General features: G+C 53.5%; 1 protein-coding gene across 2 annotated transcripts; it reads left to right on the top strand.

Moving 5' to 3' along the window:
• The first annotated feature begins 1,416 nt into the window (after positions 1-1,416).
• On the top strand, positions 1,417-15,615 carry OTOP3 (otopetrin 3). 2 transcript variants are annotated; one of them, XM_063705936.1, is made up of 7 exons: positions 1,417-1,522; positions 7,032-7,415; positions 7,507-7,643; positions 8,892-8,950; positions 9,212-9,330; positions 12,284-13,098; positions 14,869-15,513. In XM_063705936.1, the coding sequence occupies exons 1-7, from the start codon at positions 1,417-1,419 to the stop codon at positions 15,037-15,039; spliced, it is 1,791 nt and encodes a 596-aa protein (XP_063562006.1). In that variant the 3' UTR covers positions 15,040-15,513. The 2 variants fall into 2 exon arrangements, with proteins under 2 accessions (XP_063562006.1, XP_018882219.1); XM_019026674.2 differs by having other exon boundaries at positions 1,471-1,555; positions 6,999-7,415; positions 14,869-15,615.
• The last annotated feature ends 348 nt before the right edge of the window (positions 15,616-15,963 follow it).

Here is a 15,963-nt window from a genome sequence, read left to right as displayed (position 1 = left end):
GCCTCCCAAAGTGCTGGGATTACAGGCATGAGCCACAGCACTCAACCTAATCATTTTCTTTGTGTGTGTCCCATGACAGAAGAAAGTTTAGGAAGCAGTGACCTAGTCTAATGTCTGCATTTTACAAAGAAGGAAGCTGAGGCCCAGAGAGGTAAAGTGACTTGCCCAAGGTCACACACCTGCAAAAAATCCAGAGCCTTTCTGCTAAGAACAATAATTTTCAAACTTTGTTTTCAAGCAGAACATTTTTCCCTTCAAATAAAATATTACAGGAACACAAGTTTGTAACATAGATATAGGCCGTGTGCAGTGCCTCACGCTTGTAATCCCAGCACTTTGGGAGGCCGAGGCAGGCAGATCACTTGAGGTCAGGAGTTCGAGACCAGCCTGGCCAACATGGCGAAACTCTGTTTCTACTAAAAAATACAAAAAGTAGCCGGGCATGGTGGCATGCGCCTGTAATCCCAGCTACTCAGGAGGCTGAGGCAGGAGAATCACTTGAACCCAGGAGGCAAAGGTTGCAGTGAGCCGAGATCATGCCACTGCACTCCAGCCTGTCTAAAACAAAAACAAAAACAAAAACAAACAAACAAAAAACATATAAACAAGGCAGTTCTAATTTAAAAGGAGTTGGGAGTCTCAGATCCTCACCACTTGACTTCCCCCTGCCCCAGGAGGTCCCCGAGGAGTTTCCCCTAAGCCCGAGGTTTTCTACTCTACAAAGGGTATAGAGATGCTTAGGAGGGAAGACAGCAGAGAGATGGGAAGGGGGCTCCACAGTTAGAAGAAGAGTGAAAGGTGGTGGTGAGCATGCAGAGGCAGAGGGAGGGGAAGGGCTGGGAGAGGGAGGGCTGGGCAGGACCCATGGAGCGGATGGCATTTGGGGGAGATCATGGGAACAGCAGCACCGGGAGCTCAGGGGACTTTGAGGAAAGTGTGCCTGGACCCTGTCAGCAGAAGGAGGTGAGTAGTTCTCAGAGGCCGCAGGTGGAGCTGAGGAGGCCTCTTCCCCTGTCAGAATGGGGCTGTGCTCCAACTCTCCCCACCAAGTTCAGGTTTGACTTAAGTGAAACACAGGGTCCTGCTAGGCGGCCTCCAGGCCTGGGGCTAGGTAGGGTACAGGAAAAAGCGACTCCAGGCCTGGAGGGAGGGCGTCCATTCCCAGCTTGATCACCAAAGGAAAACGAGGCCTGAATTACGCAAGCTCTTTACTGCGGACCTAAGAACACTGCACCCCTCTCCACCCCATCCGAGGGCAAGCTGCGAGTTGGAGACCCTGCAGGCCCGCGCCTGCACAGCCGTCAGCCCCGCCCGCTTATCCGCTGCCTCGCAATTGGCTGCACCCTCTGGGTCCGAGCCCCTGGGAGGGTAATTAACGAGGGATTAATGAGATTTCCAAAGTCAACAGAAAAATCGATGGGCCGCGGAGCCCGAGCGGCGGCTGCGCAGTCCCGCTGGGGGAGGGCGTCGCGGGCATCGGTCTCACCTGGACGGACGATCCGCTCAGCGCCCGCAGTCGGTGGTTAGCCCACGGCGATGCCTCTCCCGGCCTCAGGTAAGCCCGGAGCGCCGGCGGAACTTTCCCAGCTTGCGCACCCCAGACACTGGCACATACTACCCCGCCCCCAAAAAAGCGGGGTTCACAAGTAGGGGCTGCAGGGATTGGAACGGGAAAGCGGAGTGACTGTGGAGAGGTGAACTCCCTTTAATCTAAGGCCGGCCCCTCCACCCGCCCCTCCACCCGCGCTCCGCGCCGCTACTCCTTTCCGTGGACCCGGGGAGCACAGAGGGCCTCAGGGCGCGACTCCTCCCGGCCGGGTCCACACAGCAGAAAGTGGGCGCGGAGGCCTGGGGTGTGAGGTTGGTTGGGGCTGTCTGGACGCCCGGTCTGGGGCACGCAGGAAGCGGCTGCCCCGGCCCCGCAGTCCCTAAAATAGCTCGGAAGGAAATCCCGAGGGCGCCCGCACTCAGCAGCCTCCTCGGAGCCGGCCCTGAGTTGCTGGGCCAGGCGCCGGGCCCGACGGCTCCGCGGCTTTCATCACCGCTCCAGCCGAGACCCACAAACCAGTCCAGTGTCCCGGCCCTCCCTTGGACTGGCGTCGCGCCCAGGGGCGTGCCAGGGGGCGGCAGAGTACTGCTTGTCAGTTCCAGGTGCCCTTGCCCCAGCCTTCTGCCCGAGACCCTAAATGCCCACTCCTGCCCCCTGCACAGCCCGGGACCAAATTCGCTCCTTTGAAGGCTCACGCCAGCGGCCTTTGGAGGGCTGGACTCCAGGGTGGGAGACGGGGGATACTGTCAGGGCAAAGACCCCAGAGGAAGGGAACCTGGAACCTTGTCCCCCCGTGTCCCCTCCAGGCCTCCAGTCTGAATAAAATTCACCCTTGAAATTCAACAGTAATCCCGACCCTTCCCAGCTCTCCATGACCTCAAAAGAACTGGAAGGAAATGCAGAGATAGCCAACACTGAGCTTTCCAGGTGCCAGCCATTGCCGGCATTACTCTCTACCCGTGCTTCGTGCATGTATTAAATCATGTCATTCTGACAAAGCCCCTATTCGGCATTAATCCCTTTTTTTTTTTTTTTTTTTTTTTTTTTTTTGGAGACAGGGTCTAACTCTGTCCCTCAGGCTGGAGTTCAGTGTCGCGATCACAGCTCACTGCAGCCTCAGCCTCCCAGGCTGAAGCAATCCTCCCACATCAGCCTCCCGAGTAGCTGGGACTACAGGTGCATGCCACTACACCTGGCTAATTGTTTGGTATTTTTTGTAGAGACAGGGTTTTGCCATGTTCCCCAGGCTGGTCTCCAACTCCTGGGCTCAAGGGATCCGCTCACCTCAGCCTCCCAAAGTGCTGGAATTACAGGCGTGAGCCACTGCAGCCAGCCTCGTTCCGGAAGTCTTTATTGAGCATCTACTATGCACCAGCTACTATTCCATAGTTGTGTATCAGTTTTGCAGATGACAACACTGAGGCACAGAGTCTAAGTAGCTCTCTGTAGTAGTCTCAGTAGTCTAAGATGACAGAGGTAATAAATGCTGGAATCTGAGCACTTGATCATTAATCTACCCTGCTTGGGGGCTGGAGGAGAGGGTGCAGGTTTTGGGGAAGGTGAAGTAGAGCAGTTAGAGTTGGGATATATGGAGCAGGGAGACATCCCGATGAGCCCCAGCCTTGCTCAATTTGGGTGGGGGAGCTTAGGAGGGAAAGATAAAGATCATCTGGAGTCTCCTCCCCAGCCAGCCTGGAAAGAGTTTAATGGGAAGGGTCTCTGTCCACAGCTCTGGTGCTGAAAATTTCCCAAAAGATGCCAGAGTCAGTGGGCAATCACTGGGTGAATGTCACATCTGCGCTAGGTTTGGGGGGTCCAAGTTAAGCAGGACCCGGTCTCTGTCCTGGAGGAGTTTCAGGACTTAATGGGAGCCAGCCACACCCACAGCACACCAAACAGGGCACACCTCTCAATAGAGGGGAGTGGCCCCAGCAAAGTAGCACCAGAAGGCTTAGGCAGAGAAGAAGACTTTCCAGGTGGGTGGGGAGGATGGGCGAGTGGTGGGGGGGCAGAAAGAAGAGCAGTGTCCAGGAGGGATGGCAGGAGGCAGGAGACCATGGAAGAAATGCAGAACTTTCTACCTGGGCCTGGGTTGGTGTGGGAGGCAGGTGCCTTGAGTACGGCAGGGGAGGTGGGACAGGGAGGAGACAGAACTTAGGCAAGGATGACAGAGTGGACTGGGAAAGGGGAGAAAATCATTTATAGAATCTTGAAAAGAGGCTCAAGTTTTAGTGCTCCATCTGCCCCAGAAGAGAACAGCAGAAGGTATAAATATGGAGCAGGTAGAGAATGGGAGAATACGACAAGGGGAGAATGGGAGCCCGGAGAGGTTGCATTTTCAAGCCAGATATGGTGAGGGTCTTCTGGTGTTGCACAGAGGGCACGTCTGAAGCTCCTGAAGCCTGGGGTCTCAAGGGAGAGACAGAGCAAAGCACAGCTAATGGAAGCAGAAGACGATGGGTGGTCAGCGTGGTCAGGTGGGAGTGCTGATGAGGGAAGGCCGCAGAGAGGAGGCGGGGTCTCTGCCGAGTCCTGAAGGACAAGCTACAGTTACCCAAGAGGCAAAAGGGGTAAGCATCAAAGGCAAAGGATAGGGTGTGGGCAAAGACTGGGGGCATTCCAGGAAGTGCAGCAAGATGGTATAGCCCAAGGAGAGGGGAATAGGGTCGAAGACAATGCTAGAGGGGTAAGTTGAAGCCAGACCAGGAAGCAGCAGCAGCTACTCTGTCTTGGGCAGAGAGCCTGGAACCTTGTCCAGGCCCATACTAATCATACATCTCTCATTTTGAGAGGCCATGCAGGCTGTGTCAGTAGTTTGGACTTTATACTGAGGGCAATTAGTTGCCTTTGCAGGACTTTAAGTAGGGGAGAGGCACTCTGGGCAAGAAGACCAGTCCAAGAGAGCAAGGAAGGGGGCCCAGACTAGGTAGTGGTTGAGGTCAAGAAAAATCAGGGCCAGGCATGGTGGCTCACACCTGTAATCCCAGCACTTTGGGAACCTGAGACAGGAGGATCACTCAAGGTGAGGAGTTCAAGACCAGCTTAAGCAATATAACGCGACCCCGTCTCTGCAAAAAAAAAAAAAAAATTAAAATTAGCCAAGGGTGGTGGCACACGCCTGTAGTCCCAACTACTCATGAGGCTGAATCGGGAGGATCACTTGAGCCCAGGAGTTCAAGATTGCAGTGAGCTATGATGGTGCCACCGCACTCCAGGCTGGGTGACAGAGCGAGCCCCTAGCTCTAAAAATAGACAAATAAAAATCTAAGAGCAGCTTGTGAGCCGGAATGAACAAGCTTGGGGCCTAAGAGAATGCAAGGGATGAGGGGAGAGGCAAAAAGGACACCCAGTTCTCTGCTAGGAGGTGTGGAGATGGAGATGTCACTCTGAGATTGTGACATTAGGAAACAAGAGAATGGGAGCAATGAGCACCTAGAACCCTGAGCCCAGAGCACGAGGGCAGCGGCAGGACCAAGGAAGAGACTGGGCAGAACAGGGGGTCTCTAGAGAGCCTTCTGGGTCAGCTCAGCCTCCCCACCAGGAGAGCACCCAGAAGCAGCAGAACCATCCCCACTCTCAACAGCACCTCAGTCCCACCAGAAAGAAGGAGTGTCCAGTGGGGAGAGCATGCTGGACTCAGAGCTGCAGGCATTGGATGGCCCAAAATCTGGTCTTAGCAAGTGGTGACAAAGCAGTTGGCCTGCGTGAATGCTTGGGAGAGGTGAGGAAATGGCAGGAGACATTCAGGAAAAGAGGAGGGTAACGATCGTGTTTCCTACGTTATGCCAGGCACTCGTGGGACTTCCGGGAGTGGGGGGAGGGGCACAGAAATAGAAGCCAGTTCCTTCAAAGCCAACCTTCAAAGTCAAGGGCGTGGCAGCGGTGCTGATCCAGGCCTGTCCCATGCTCTCAGAAGACATTGTAAATCAACCCCAGAAACTTTTCCCTAAACCTTTAATGTACTTTAAAATTATTTTATTTATGTATTTATGTTTAAACGCAGGGTCTTGCTCTGTCACTCAGCTTGGAGTGCAGTGGTCCAATCATAGCTCACTGCAACCTTGATTTCCTGGGCTCAAGCCATCCTCCTGCCTCAGCCTCCTGAATAGTTGGGACTATAGGCATAAACCATCATACCTGGATAATATATATATTATACACACACACACACACACACACACACACACACACACACATATACATATATATATATATGGGTTTTTTTGGTTTTTTTGTTTTTTGTTTTTTTTTTGGAGAGATGGTGTCTTCCTATGTTGGCCAGGCTGGTCTTGAATGCCTGGGCTCAAGCAATCCTCCCACCTGAGGCTCCCAAAGTGCTGAGATTACAGGCATCAGCCACCATGCTCAGCCTAAAATTACTCTTAATTACATAAGCACTGTGCTAATTTTTTTTTAAAAAACTAGAACAGTAAAGCTAAAAAGTCTGCTACTCCCAATCCCAGTACTCTCATCCCAGAAGAAACTCCTATTGTGAAACTGATGGGTATAATCTAGACCAGCAGTCCCCAGTCCCCAGGCTGCGGACCAGTACCAGTCCATGGCCTGTTAGGAACCAGGCCGCATAGCAGGAGGTAAGTGATGGGGAGGGAGCATGACAGCCTGAGCTCTGCCTCCTGTCAGATCAGCAGTGGCAACAGATTCTCACAGGAGCACAAACCCTATCGTGAACTGCGCATGTGAGGGATCTAGGGGTTGCCCACTCCTCATGAGAATCTAATACCCGATGATCTGAAGTGGAACAGTTTCGTCCCAAAACCATCCCTCCACCCTCCATCCATGGAAAAATTGTCTTCCACGAAACTGCTCCCTGGTGCCAAAAAAGTTGGGGAGGGGACTGCTGGTCTAGACCTTTTAAAAGTAATCATATAGGTGCTTGTATGTTCCCATAATACAGTATTGTTTCAGATCACACCATTCTTCCCTACCAAGCCCAGACACAGCCTCAGGATGCTTCTCTACAAAACATCTTAGGCAATCATTTCCCAACCAATCAGGGTCAGAATAAGAGAGGCCACCAACTTGCCCTCCCTGGTGTCAGAAGTGAAAGTCCTACCAGAAGGCGGAAGGACACCGCTGCCTTTTCATGGCAAAAAGTCACAGCCCTAGAAACTGACCAGGCACTAGGCAGACGCTGACTTTAGGATCAGGCACAAGTCAGGAAGTGGGGTTGAGAGGGAGGACATGACCCTCACGCCAGTCAAACTAATTCCCCATGTTTATGTGCAGCACAAGAGGTTTCCATAGGGTCTCCTGGTCTGTTTGAACCTCCTCAGGTCCTGTAAGATAGATGGGGCAGCTGCTATTAGTTCCAATGTCCCAACCAGAGAGGCCGCATAGCTGACCCTGGGTCACACAGCGGTTAGGGGCAGCGTGGACTTGAACCCAGAACAGCCTGGCAGTTAACTCAGGACCCTTTCTCCATCTCCAGCCCCTGCTGAGGCTACACCCATGCCTTCTTCAGAAGCACAGGAGACTGAAGCAGCCCCGGAGAAGGAGAACCGAGTGGATGTGGGGGCCGAGGAGAGAGCGGCCGCCACCCGACCCCGGCAGAAGTCCTGGCTGGTGAGGCATTTCTCTCTGCTGCTGCGGCGGGACCGGCAGGCCCAGAAGGCCGGACAACTCTTCTCGGGGCTCCTGGCCCTGAATGTGGTCTTCCTGGGTGGCGCCTTCATCTGCAGCATGATCTTCAACAAGGTGGCCGTCACTCTGGGTGACGTGTGGATCCTGCTGGCCACGCTGAAGGTCCTCTCCCTGCTCTGGCTTCTCTACTATGTGGCAAGCACCACCCGCCGACCACACGCCGTGCTCTACCAAGATCCCCACGCGGGGCCCCTCTGGGTGCGGGGTGAGTGTCAGGTTGTTGGGGGGCTGAGCAGGGGTGGGGAGGGAGAGCCGGTTCCGCGCAGGTGCCAACGCCCGCCCACACGTCCGGCCAGGTTCCCTAGTGCTCTTCGGCAGCTGCACCTTCTGCCTCAACATCTTCCGAGTGGGCTACGATGTGAGCCACATCCGCTGCAAGTCACAGCTGGACCTTGTCTTCCCTGTCATCGAGATGGTCTTCATCGGCGTCCAGGTAACAGGCTTCTCACGTCCCCACATCACTGAGGACATACCCTGTCTACCAATGCTGTGCACACACCTCCCACTACCTATGCCTAGGAACAGCCACACAGGCAAATACCTACTGTCCCAGGGTCTTTGCACACACACCACACCCCTCACACAAGTGTCCACGTCCACACATACCCACGGGTTCCTGCATCAACACACACACCGTGTCACCGAATGTAGACACTTAGAAGTCCAGCTGTCTATGCGTATGTAGGCATATCCCTGGATATACAATCCCTACATGCATAAACCTTCTGTTAAGAATACAGTCTCGGCAGGACGCAGTGGCTCACGCCTGTAATCCCAGCACTTTGGGAGGCCGAGGCAGGCAGATCATCTGAGGTCAGGAGTTTGAGACCAGCCTGGCCAACATGGTAAAACCCTGTCTCTACTGAAAATACAAAAATTAGCTGGGTGTGGTGGCGCACGCCTGTAGTCCCAGCTACTCGGGAGGCTGAGGCACAAGAATCGCTTGAACCCAGGAGGCAGAGGTTGCAGTGAGCCAAGATCGTGCCACTGCGCTCCAGCCTGGGCGACAGAGTGAGACTCTATCTCAAAAAAAAAAGAATACAATCGGCCAGGCGCGGTGGCTCACACCTGTAATCCCAGCACTTTGGGAGGCCGAGGTGGGTGGATCACAAGGTCAGGAGATCGAGACTAGCTAAGACCATCCTGGCTAACACAGTGAAACCCTGTCTCTACCAAAAATACAAAAACAAAATTAGCTGGGCGTGGTGGCAGGCGCCTGTAGTCCCAGCTACTCAGGAGGCTGAGGCGGGAGAATGGTGTGAACCCGAAAGGCAGAGCTTGCAGGGAGCCGACATTGCGCCACTGCACTCCAGCCTGGGTGACAGAGCGAGACTCCAAAAAACAAAAAGAAAAGAATACAATCTCCAGCTTCCTCTTAGGTTTCTCTTGTCACCAGGCATTGTGTTGGGTGCTTCGTTCCCACAGTCTTATTTCCCCCAACAAGAAAGCACTTCCCCAAAGGGTAGGCTTTTTGGTCCCTTTTCCCAGCTGAGGCAACTAAGGCTCAGAGATGGTTTGCCACTGATTCAATACCACACAGCAAGAAGCAGTAGAGCCAAGATTCCGACCCAGTCTTTCTCCCTGTGTCTTTCACTGTAAATACACGCATGCACCCCAGGAACTCACATTGTGGTCCCACCACCTCCACCAGCCCCTGGGCTCAAGGCCCTGTCTCTTTCAGACCTGGGTGCTCTGGAAACACTGCAAAGACTGTGTTCGGGTCCAGACCAACTTCACTAGGTAAGACTTCTCTCCCTCCCAAACCCTCTGGCCTCTCTGTCCTCCCCACCACTTCCCTGGTCAGGGTGGCCGTGGGGCTATAGGTTAGTCTGGGATGTGTCCTAGGTGGCCCCAGGGCTGCCTCTTGTGTCCTAGTGCCAGCGTGACACTAGGGAGTGAGTGGTTGGGAGTGAGTGGTTGCCCCAACAACAGCGGATGGTGAGGGTTTGGCACCTGGGGAGCTGGCCAGGGTGTGTGAGAAGAGTGTGGCATTTCCCCCAGGTGTGGCCTGATGCTGACCCTGGCCACAAACCTGCTGCTGTGGGTTCTGGCCGTTACCAATGACTCCATGCACCGAGAGATCGAAGCTGAGCTTGGCATCCTCATGGAAAAATCCACAGGTATGGAAAGGAGACCAGGTCTTCCTTGCCCTGAAACACACACACACACACACACACACACACACACACACACACACACACATATAAATGCTACACTCTCTAAAACAGGTGAGGCTCAGTAGGTCTATAGAGTTGGGAGCAAACTCTAGAGGCCAGATTAGGAATCAACAGAAAACTGAAGTTTGCCAGTGGTCCCCATCCCACCCCATCAGGTGCTGACGCCCTGCACCCAACTCCAGGTGTCCAGCTAGCCATCAGCAAGCCAGCCACTGATCCTGGCTGAGCGAGCCACTAAGTCCTTCAGGTATGCACCCCGCCCACGGTATTTGCATTTTACTTGCAAGCAACTCAACAGCCTCCCGGGCTGAAAGGAATATCTTCCTAATACAATTTTAGGTGCCTGGCCTCATCAATCAGGTGGGACGGAAGATATCTGGGCAGAAAAAACTCCCAAGATTGTCCCATATGCCTCACCTCCTATCCTAGAGGCTGCATCCCATACCCTACATGGGAACACTGCTCTGTGGGATTGAGCCACACCTGTATGTACATGCCCCACCCCACCCTGGGTGGCATCACCATCACGCCCTGCAGCCCAGCCCTCCCAGCACATCCACACATTCACATACCCGCTGCATCAGTCACGACACGCCTGTGTACTGTGAGCATTCTATATACTCTGCTTGCATTTCTCAGAAAAGCTGTGCAAAGAGAGAATTTTTGCCAAGTGACATCATGGATTTTGAAATTATAAAATAATTCAGGGCTGGGCACAGTGGCTCACGCCTATAATCCCAGCACTTTGGGAGGCCGAGGCAGGCAGATCACCTGAGGTCAGGAGTTTGAAACCAGCCTAGCGAACATGGCGAAACCCTATCTCTACTAAAAATACAAAAATTACCCAGGCATGGTTGTGGGTGCCTGTAATCCCAGCTACTCAGGAGGCTGAGGCATGAGAATTGCTTGAACCCGGGAGGTGGAGGTTGCGGTGAGCCGAGATCGTGCCATTGCACTCCAGCCTGTGTGACAAGAGTAAAACTGTCATAAAACAAAATAAAATAAAATAAGATTCAAGCATTACAAATGAGTAGAAGAACAAGACATACCCATCACCTAGGCATAATAATTATTAACATTTGGCCATATTTATTTATTTTTAATTTTTGCCGAAGTACTTAAATTACAGAAATCATGACATTATATCTCAAAATATTTCAGCATGCATCTTTTTTTCTTTTTTCTTTCTTTTTTTTTCTTTTTGAGACAGGGTCTCTCTCTGTCACCCAGGCTGGAGTGCAGTGGTGCAATCATAGCTCACTACAGTTTCAAACTTCTGGGCCCAAGCGATCCTCCCACCTCAGCCTCCTGAGTAGCTGGGACTACAGGCACATGCCAGCACACCCAGCTAATTTTTAAAATTTTTGTAAAGATGGAGTCTCACAAAAAAATTTCTGAGCCCAGACTCATCTCAAACTACTGGGTTCAAGTGATCCTCCCTCCTCAGTTTCCCAAAGTGCTGGGATTATAGGCATGAGCCACCATGCTGGACCCAGTGTGCATCTCTTTAGAAAGAGATGTATTCCCCCACATGACCACAATGCTATTACAATTGTTAACAAAATCCTTTAACTTCATTCTGTCCCCTAAATCAATCTATATCCCACTTTCTCCAGTTAGCCCCAGAAATGTCTTTTACAGATGGTTTGTTCAAACATGCAATGCATTTGGTTAAGTCTAAATTGGTGTTTTCCCACTGACCTTGAGACTTGTCAGGTTGCTTCCTCTTGGCAGTGTTTAACTCACATCCCTCTCCCCTACTTTTCCTTGGAACGGGAAGTATAGACAAAATCTTGATTAGATTCAGGTTAGATATTTTCGGCCCCAGCTTCTTCCAGGTGATGCTGTGTGCTCTGAGGGACAGGGATGGCAAGGTACTAATGACTGATGACCTGACCCTGAGTGCTGCTGAGGCCGATCGCTGGGTTCCGCTGTCACAGCCACGGGTTTTCCCTTGAGCCCAGGAAGTAATCTGTGGAGGTGACATTTGGCACCAGAGACATCATGTGAGGGTTCTTGGGGTTTCGGTTTTTGGTTTATTTGAGACACACTCTCACTCTGTCACCCAAAGTGGAATGCGGTCATGGGAACACGGCTCACTGCAGCCTCAACCTTCCAGGCTCAAGTGATCCTCCTACCTCAGCCTCCCAAATAGCTGGGACTACAGGTGTGTGCCATCCGGCTAATGTTTTTTGTTTGTTTTTGTTTTTTGTTTTTAGTGTTTTTTTTTTTAGATGGAGTTTTGCTCTGTTGCCCAGGCTGGAGTGCAATGGCACAATCTTGGCTCACTGCAACCTCTGCCTCCCAGTCTCAAGCCATTCTTCTGCCTCAGCCTCCCGAGTAGCTGGGATTACAGGCACGTGCCACCATGCCCAGCTAATTTTTGTATTTTTAGTAGAGACGGGGTTTCACCATGTTGCCCAGGCTGGTCTTGAACTCCTGACCTCAGGTGATCCACCTGCCTCAGCCTCCCAAAGTGTTGGGATTACAGGCATGAACCACCGCACCTGGCCATGTTTTTTATTTTTAGTAAAGACGAGGTCTCACCATGTTACCCAAGTCGATCTTGAACTCCTGAACTCAAGCAGTCTTCCTGCCTTGGCCTCTCAAAGTGCTGGGATTATAGGCATGAGCCACTGCGCCTGGCTGGCATCATGTTTTTAATGCTTTACGTAAGTTTGGCATCTGAAGTCTTCAATTCCTTTGAAAAAGAATGACCATTCTGTGGGATTTGTGATCTCTTTGCCTGGGCCTCAGTTTCCACATTGGTAAAATGAGCGGCTGGGTCTCTTTCAGCTCTAGCGTATTCCAGGGAATGGGAGGTATCTGTGTAGCCAGTTTTCTCAGAGCAGAGCCTGCCTGAATGTCTGTCCCTCCCACCCTGCCTCCCTCCCAGGCAATGAGACCAACACCTGTCTGTGCCTCAATGCCACTGCGTGTGCAGCTTTCCGGAGAGGCTTCCTGATGCTCTACCCCTTCAGCACTGAGTACTGCCTCATCTGCTGTGCTGTGCTGTTTGTCATGTGGAAGAACGTGGGCCGCCGCGTGGCACCCCACATGGATGCCCACCCTGGCACCGCACCCTTCCACCTGCACGGGGCCATCTTCGGGCCGCTGCTGGGCCTGCTGGTGCTGTTGGCAGGTGTGTGCATCTTTGTGCTCTTCCAAATCGAGGCCAGTGGCCCTGCCATTGCTCGCCAGTACTTCACCCTCTACTATGCCTTCTATGTGGCTGTGCTGCCCACCATGAGTCTGGCGTGCCTGGTGGGCACAGCCATACACGGGCTGGAGGAGAGAGAGCTGGACACGGTCAAGAACCCTACCCGCAGCCTGGATGTGGTGCTGCTAATGGGTGCTGCACTGGGCCAGATGGGCATCGCCTATTTCTCCATCGTGGCCATTGTGGCCAAGCGCCCGCATGAGCTGCTCAACCGCCTCATCCTGGCCTACTCGCTGCTGCTCATCCTGCAGCACATCGCTCAGAACCTCTTCATCATCGAGGGCCTGCACCGGCGCCCACTCTGGGAGACAGTTCCCGAGGGCCTGGCAGGAAAGCAGGAGGCTGAGCCTCCCCGCAGAGGCTCCTTGCTGGAGCTGGGCCAGGGCCTGCAGCAGGCCTCACTGGCCTACATCCACTCCTACAGCCACCTGAACTGGAAGCGGAGGGCACTCAAGGAGATCTCACTCTTCCTCATCCTCTGCAATATCACAGTAAGTGGCTGGGCTAAGGGGCCTGGAGGGTAGAGGGGGCCAGGCAGACCCAGAAAGCCTCACTCAGGAAGGGATGGATCAAGGACACATCTTTTTCCAACTAGCTTGATGCTGCTTGAGAGTGTCCCCCCAGTTCCCTACAGGGTGCCTGGCACAAATGAATGTGCCAAGCACTTGGCTAAGTGCTCTTCACAAACAAATATGTAAGACATCCACCCTCCAGAAACTTCCTGTCTAGTTGGGAAGACACCACTGAATTCATCATCCCTGGGTTCAGTCAAAGGAAGAGATCAGGAAGTACCTGATTTTCTAAGACACTCCTAGAGGAAGATGTTGATAATGGTTGCCCAGCTTCTGGTGGAAGTCCCAGGTACACCTTTCCATGCAATGTCTCTACGCTTCATTGAATCGTGACAGTAACGCCATGCAACACACACTATTGCTGTCCCTTTTCACAGAGGAGGAAACTAAGGCTTAGGTTATTGTACCTGCCCAAGTACCCACAGCCTGTAAGTGGCAGGGCTGGGACAACTCAGGGTTGTTTGACTCCAAGCAATCAATGCACTGAAAACATACCCGAGAAATGAAACCTCTGGTCCAGGCAGAGAATAAATTGGCTCTAAAGTGCATTAGGAGCTCAGCAAAGGAACTGTGGGCCTGCATAGCCAAGGAAGGCTTCATGAAGGTTTGATCTGAGCCTTGAGGAAGGGGTAGAATTTGGACAGGAAGGTAGGAGGGGGCAGGGGGTCATAACTAGCAGAAATGACAGGGCACAGTGGCTCACACCTGTAATCCCAGCACTTTGGGAGGCCGAGGGAGGAGGATCCCTTGAGCCCAGGAGTTTAAGACCAACCTGGGCAACACAGGGAGGCCCTGTCTCTACAAAAAAAAAATTCTAAATTAGTCTGGGCACGGTGGCTCACGCCTGTAAGCCCAGCACTTCGGGAGACTGAGGTGAGTGGATCATTTGAGGCCAGGAGTTGGAGACCAGCCTGGGCAACATGGTAAACCCCATCTCTACTAAAAATACAAAAATTAGCCAGGCATGGTGGTGCACACCTGTAATTCCAGCTACTCGGGAGGCTGAGGCACGAGAATTGCTCAAACCCAGGAGGCAGAGGTTTCAGTGAGCTGAGATCGTGCCACTGCACTCCAGCCTGGGTGACAGAGTGAGACTCTGTATCTTAAAAAATAGTAATAATAAAAATAAAAATTAGCCAGGCATGATGGTGCATGCCTGTAGTCCCAGCTACTTGGGAGGCTGAGGTGGGAGGATCACTTGAGCCCGGGAGGTTGAGGCTGCAGTGAGCTGTGATCCTGCCACTGCACTCCAGCCTGAGGGACAGAGTGAGACCTGTCTCAAAAAAATAAATAAATAATAAAAATTAAAAGTAGGTAGCCGAGGAGTGAAGCCCGAGCTCAGGGTACAGGGTGGGGATGCCCAGCTTGACAGAGCAGGTGGCGCGCTGGGAATTCCTGCTTCTCCCCACACGTGGCGGCAGCCTGGGGTCTCCTGACCCATCTGAAGTTCAGGCTGGCCACAGGCAAGCTCACAGAGATGGCTGGGGATAGCTAAGGCCTTCTGCAGTAGGGCGAGAAAGATCTGGGGGAAAGAAGAGCTCACACTAAAAGCCCAAGGGTTAGAAGAAGATTGAGCGGGAGGTGGGGGTGGCACTGGAGGGGCTGCAGGTTTGGGGGCTGCCTCCCCTGAACTGAGTACCTTGGGGCACAGGAGAGCCCTTCCCTAACTCAGCACATCCTCTCCCCCAGCTGTGGATGATGCCTGCATTTGGCATACACCCGGAGTTTGAGAACGGGCTAGAAAAGGATTTCTACGGCTACCAGATATGGTTCGCCATCGTCAACTTCGGCCTGCCTCTGGGGGTCTTCTACCGCATGCACTCTGTGGGAGGCCTGGTGGAGGTCTACCTGGGGGCCTGAGGCTGCCCACCCCCGGCAGAACCTCGAAGTGCCAAGATGCGGAAGATGGTAGCCCAGTGTCTCTGAGCAGATGCCTCATTCTGAGGTGCCGAGACCAGCCTGAGGCTCTCAAGGCCTCCTGCTCCCCAGAGCCTCACTGAAGGGGAGGGCACTGCCTAGAGCCAGAGGCCAACAGCAGGGGCCTGGACACTGAGCTTCTGATGCCCACGGCCAGGCCTGGGCACATGCCTGCCCCCTGCCTTCCCACCACAATCCGCAAGCCAAGGGTGCACCCCAGGAGGCTGGCAGGGGCCCCCTCACGGCTACTCTCTGGGAGGGTCAGACCTACATGACCGAGTCTGGGGATCTTGGCGAGGGGCGCCCCTCTCCAGCCAGGCCTCAGGGGTCTGCCCCCTGCTGCGAGAAGAGCACCCGGTCCAAGTGTGGCTCTGGACATCCTCAGAGCTCAGAGCTCCGAGCTGGGAGGCCAGCTCCTCTCCCTACACACCTGTCTTCTAATGAGCTCATTCATTAGCTGCCGGGCAGGGTTCAACAGCTCTCTCCTGCCGCATAAACCCTATTTGTCTGATCGATTGCATTCAGGCTCATGGCATTCGTTCCCAGGGACAGAACTGCTCCTCCGGACATGGTGGGAAGGAATGGTCCTTTTGAGTAGGGCTGTGGGGCTGGGACAGTCCTGCTTCTGGGCCAGGAGGGGCCTAACCCAGTTCTTCCTTGGTCTGATCCGGGGGAAGAGGTGGGAGAGACAAGTCCGGGCTAGTGTCTCTCCACCCCCACCCCTCCCCAGCACACCCTCTCTCTAGGACAGAGCTCCCGGTGACATTCTGCAGCTGGCTCACCATGCAGGCTGTGGCCCCTGGCTGCCGGTCCCAGGCCTGGCTGATCTGAGCCATCAGGTGGGGCAGGAACGGAAGAGAAAGGGCA

Source organism: Gorilla gorilla, chromosome 4 (genome assembly GCF_029281585.2).
Source record: "Gorilla gorilla gorilla isolate KB3781 chromosome 4, NHGRI_mGorGor1-v2.1_pri, whole genome shotgun sequence".
In the NCBI taxonomy this organism is placed as follows: Eukaryota; Metazoa; Chordata; class Mammalia; order Primates; family Hominidae; genus Gorilla; species Gorilla gorilla.
This window is presented reverse-complemented; position numbering and strand designations above follow the sequence as displayed.

Bases quoted from the DNA above. Each gene is read 5' to 3' on its own strand.
- OTOP3 (XM_063705936.1), top strand. From the start codon at position 1,417: ATGGGCCGCGGAGCCCGAGCGGCGGCTGCGCAGTCCCGCTGGGGGAGG. The intron at 9,331-12,283 runs GTATGGAAAGGA...CCTCCCTCCCAG, and splicing joins CCTCATGGAAAAATCCACAG to GCAATGAGACCAACACCTGT. The intron at 13,099-14,868 runs GTAAGTGGCTGG...CCTCTCCCCCAG, and splicing joins TCATCCTCTGCAATATCACA to CTGTGGATGATGCCTGCATT.